This window comes from Coregonus clupeaformis, unplaced genomic scaffold, assembly GCF_020615455.1.
Source record: "Coregonus clupeaformis isolate EN_2021a unplaced genomic scaffold, ASM2061545v1 scaf0217, whole genome shotgun sequence".
In the NCBI taxonomy this organism is placed as follows: Eukaryota; Metazoa; Chordata; class Actinopteri; order Salmoniformes; family Salmonidae; genus Coregonus; species Coregonus clupeaformis.
The window spans coordinates 372501-377500 of NW_025533672.1; the positions used below are offsets into that span (position 1 = coordinate 372501).

The 5000-nt window shown below is 52.5% G+C and overlaps 1 protein-coding gene across 1 annotated transcript in view; it reads left to right on the forward strand.

Annotated features, from left to right (window-relative positions):
• LOC123484186 (MYCBP-associated protein-like) overlaps positions 1-5000 on the forward strand; it is an 18730-nt gene that overhangs the window by 1249 nt on the left and 12481 nt on the right. The window contains exons 4-10 of the mRNA XM_045214225.1: positions 59-132; positions 185-244; positions 996-1142; positions 2279-2395; positions 2588-2739; positions 3234-3355; positions 4842-4981. Coding sequence (XP_045070160.1) covers positions 59-132; positions 185-244; positions 996-1142; positions 2279-2395; positions 2588-2739; positions 3234-3355; positions 4842-4981 — 812 coding nt within the window. The remainder of the gene's footprint in view (positions 1-58; positions 133-184; positions 245-995; positions 1143-2278; positions 2396-2587; positions 2740-3233; positions 3356-4841; positions 4982-5000) is intronic.

Here is a 5000-nt window from a genome sequence, read left to right on the forward strand (position 1 = left end):
TCTCTCCTTTTCCCCTCCCCCATCTCTCTTCTCTCTCCCTCCTCCCTCTCTCTACCAGGTGTGATTCTACCAGGTGATAGCCAGCCTGTAGAGTTTATATTTAAGTCAGAGGTCCCGGGCATCAGGACAGAGGCGTGAGCGTCTCAACACACACCCTGTCCTGCTGGGCGGTGCCTCCATCCAGGTGACACTGAGGGTGGCTCTCTACCAGGACAAGACCGCCGACCAGAGACACGCCCTGGAGGTCTGTGTGGGGAGGGAGGGTGTGGGAGGGAGGGAGGTGTGGGGGGGAGGGTGTATGTGGGGAGGGAGGGGTGTGGGGAGGGGGGGTGAGGGAGGAGGTGAGGAGGAGTGTGGGAGGGAGGGTGTGGGGAGGGAGGGGGTGGGAGGGTGTGGGGAGGGAGGGTGTGGGGAGGGAGGGTGTGGGGGGAGTGGAGGGAGGGTGAGGAGGGAGGGTGGGGGAGGGTGTGTGGGGGGAGGGAGTGGGGGAGGGATGTGGGGAGGGAGGGTGTGGGGGAGGGAGGGGTGGGGAGGGTGTATGTGGGGAGGGAGGGGGTGGGGAGGGTGTGGGGAGGGAGGGTGTGGGGAGGGAGGGTGTGGGGAGGGAGGATGTGGGAGGGAGGGTGGGGGAGGTGTATGGGGGAGGGAGGGTGTGGGGAGGGTGTATGTGGGGAGGGGTGTGTGGGGAGGGAGGGTGTGGGGAGGGAGGGTGTGGGGAGGGTGTGTGGGGAGGGAGGTGTGTGTGGGGAGGGAGGGTGTGGGGAGGGTGTGGGGGGAGGGAGGGTGTGGGGAGGGTGTATGGGGGAGGGAGGGTGTGGGGAGGGGGGGTGTGGGGAGGGAGGATGTGGGGAGGGGAGGGTGTGGGGAGGGAGGGTGTGTGGGGAGGGAGTGTGCGTAACTTCATAGTTGTATGTTAGTTTGTGAATTTATGTGTTTATGTGCGTTGTTTAATTGTGTGTGTGTGTCTCTGTGTGTGTGTGTGTGTGTGTGTGTAGAGGGAGCTGCAGCAGAGAGAGGCTGTGTCAGTGTGTCGGTCGTTGGTGTGTGACCTGTTACGAGGCGTGTGCACCCCAGAGAGACCCAGCTCCCCTGCAGAGCTCTACACCACCGAGGAAGAACACTTCCACAACAGGAACCCAAAGGTACACTACACCTTAAAGGTTGACTCAGTGAGATTACGTTGCATGCACCAAGTAAACACAATATCGGGTCAATTTCCACAACAACTAAGAGCGTTGAAGCGTGAGGCAAAACCTGTTTAGGTCCCGTGGCTACCACGTTGTAGCAGCGTGAAGGGCACCTGCGCACATGCTCAGATACTCTGTGAGAGCAAAGTCTTGCATGGCACTCATCTTAATATCTGCGATGCTGAGTCTACCTTTAACAAAGACGGGGGGCAAAGAATTCCCCGCAAAATCAATAAACTGTCACGACCACAGACTCCTCTAAGCACAGGAGTCAGAGACACTTAAACAGCTCTGAACGTCCACTCTCTCAGTTCCACACAGCCAGCATCATCACTCTGACGGTGACTCCCAAATGGTACCCTATTTAGGGCACTATTTTTGACGAGGCCCCATAGGTGCACCATGTACGGAATAGGGTGGCAGCTTTTTGCGACCCGCAGAAAGAACTTTGCAGACGACCACCACAACATGTCAAATCCTCAAAAGTCGCTACGAGAAAGCACCGCCGGTATGTCAACAAAGCTTGGTGCTTATTATCGGATGTATTAGGTTACGAAATCCAGCTTTCTAGATATAATGTTAATGAGATGTTAGAGAAAGACCCCACTGAACATGAAGAATCATATTTGTCTTGGTAAAATGTATTTTATAGCATAAGGAAGGGAAATTTCAACACCAAAGCGTGTTTTCACTCACTCTAGGGAGAGTGGGTGGACAGACACCCTGTATATAGTGGATAGGATGTCATTACAGACCCAACCATTGTCATTATCAACATTATCAACCATTACTGTCATTATGTGTCATCATGGCTTTTGTCGTTGAACATGAATGGATTCTCTCTCAGATGTAAAAACCGACAGAAACATGACACAGACTTAAAGGAGTCGTGTTACTATGACAATGATGATTTAGGTTAATTCATGGTTACAGCTTGTTTCTGGAGGGTTTCTGAATAGAATAACACCTTCCTCTTACTGTTAGGTTGTTTAGTGGCACACACACACACACACACACACACACACACACACACACACGGCTGGCCCATACTGTGTTTGTTACAGTAAATTGTTGGTCCGTCTCGGTCCTAGCTGCAGTACCGTTATGAGACAGTGGAGGCGCTGAAGAGCCTGTGGCAGCAGGTGACTGCAGAAACAGGAGAGGACAGAGAAACAACCTGGGACCTCTCTGTGTCTACACTACGACAGGTACACACACACACACCTCACCTGCACAGCAGAGGCGCATCAGGTCCCATTCACAGAGTCTCGACCGGGGATGGAACCCCTAACCTTCTAATAGGGGTTCCATCCAGTAGGGACACTCTAACTACAAGGTCACAGAGTAGTGGATCTAAGGTAAGACCTAATCCCTCCTCTCCTCTCTGTTCCCCTCTCCAGGCGGTGCTGTCTCTGCCCCATGGGGACGGGGAGCAGGATGGACCCCAGGAGAGGCTCACCAGAGAGGGGGCTCTGAGCCTCTATAACACCCTCCTCCTGGAGCTCACCCAGCCACTCATACAACTCACACCACTACCACTCAACACTATAGGGTGAGGAGAGGGGAGGGAGGGGGGGAGGAGGAGGGAGGAGAGGAAGAGATGGGAGGGACAGAGGGGGGAGGGAAGGAGGGAGGAGGAGGAGGAGGGAGGGAGGAGGGAAGGAAGGAAGGAGGGGAGGAGGGAGGGGGAGGGAAGGAGGGAGGGGAGGGCAGGGGGAGGGAGGGGAGGAGGAGGGAGGGGGAGGGAGGGAGGGGGGGGGGGGGAGGGAGGGAGGGAGTGGGGGGAGGGGGGGGGGGAAGGAGGGGAGGAGGGAGAGCAGGAGAGAAGAGAAGAGGGAATATTGATGGAATACAGAATGACAGGATACCACAGAAATTAATCAACAGTGCAGTTGATTATAAAAAAGCTGATTTCTGATATTGCATGTATGCGTGCGTGAGCGTGTGTGTGTATCGTATGTCGTGTGTGTGTGTGTGTGTGTGTGTGTGTGTGTGTGTGTGTGTGTGTGTGTGTGTGTGTGTGTATATGTGTGCTAACCCCTGCAGGTTGCAGTTGTGGAGAGAGCTGTTGGATGGTCTGGTCAGTGAAGCTCTGTGGCTCAGACATCTACTGGGTCTCCCTGAGACAGACACATGGGGGGAACACACACACGACCACCATGACAGCTGTGAGTCTAACACACACACACACACGACACACACACGCATGTACACTGACATCACACATACCCACTATCATCCTGTCTACCACTACAACCCACTATCAGTTTGTCTACCACTACAACCCACTATCAGTCTGTCTACCACTACAACCCACTATCATCCTGTCTACCACTACAACCCACTATCATCCTGTCTACCACTACAACCCACTATCATCCTGTCTACCACTACAACCCACTATCAGACTGTCTACCACTACAACCCACTATCATCCTGTCTACCACTACAACCCACTATCATCCTGTCTACCACTACAACCCACTATCAGACTGTCTACCACTACAACCCACTATCATCCTGTCTACCACTACAACCCACTATCATCCTGTCTACCACTACAACCCACTATCATCCTGTCTACCACTACAACCCACTATCATCCTGTCTACCACTACAACCCACTATCATCCTGTCTACCACTACAACACACTATCATCCTGTCTACCCCTACAACCCACTATCATCCTGTCTACCCCTACAACCCACTATCATCCTGTCTACCACTACAACCCACTATCATCCTGTCTACCACTACAACCCACTATCATCCTGTCTACCCCTACAACCCACTATCATCCTGTCTACCACTACAACCCACTATCATCCTGTCTACCACTACAACCCACTATCATCCTGTCTACCACTACAACCCACTATCATCCTGTCTACCCCTACAACCCACTATCATCCTGTCTACCACTACAACCCACTATCAGTCTGTCTACCACTACAACCCACTATCAGCCTGTCTACCACTACAACCCACTATCAGACTGTCTACCACTACAACCCACTATCAGTCTGTCTACCACTACAACCCACTATCAGCCTGTCTACCACTACAACCCACTATCATCCTGTCTACCCCTACAACCCACTATCATCCTGTCTACCACTACAACCCACTATCATCCTGTCTACCACTACAACCCACTATCAGACTGTCTACCACTACAACCCACTATCAACCTGTCTACCACTACAACCCACTATCATCCTGTCTACCACTACAACCCACTATCAGACTGTCTACCACTACAACCCACTATCATCCTGTCTACCACTACAACACACTATCATCCTGTCTACCACTACAACCCACTATCAACCTGTCTACCACTACAACCCACTATCAGAATGTCTACCACTACAACCCACTATCAACCTGTCTATCACTACAACCCACTATCAGTCTGTCTACCCCTACAACCCACTATCATCCTGTCTACCACTACAACCCACTATCATCCTGTCTACCCCTACAACCCACTATCATCCTGTCTACCATTACAACCCACTATCAGCCTGTCTACCACTAAAACCCACTATCATCCTGTCTACCACTATAACCCACTATCATCCTGTCTAACACTACAACCCACTATCAGTCTGTCTACCACTACAACCCACTATCAGCCCATTCCTCTCCAGGGGGAAAGATGAAGAAAGAGGAGAAGTGTGAGAAGAAGGCAGGAGCGTCCCTGAAGGAGGAGAAGAAAGTAGGGAGCATCAAAGAGAAGGAGGAGAAGAAGGGAGCAGCCAAGCCTGCTGGGAAGGAGAAACCAGTGGAGGTGAGGAACTCAACCTCCC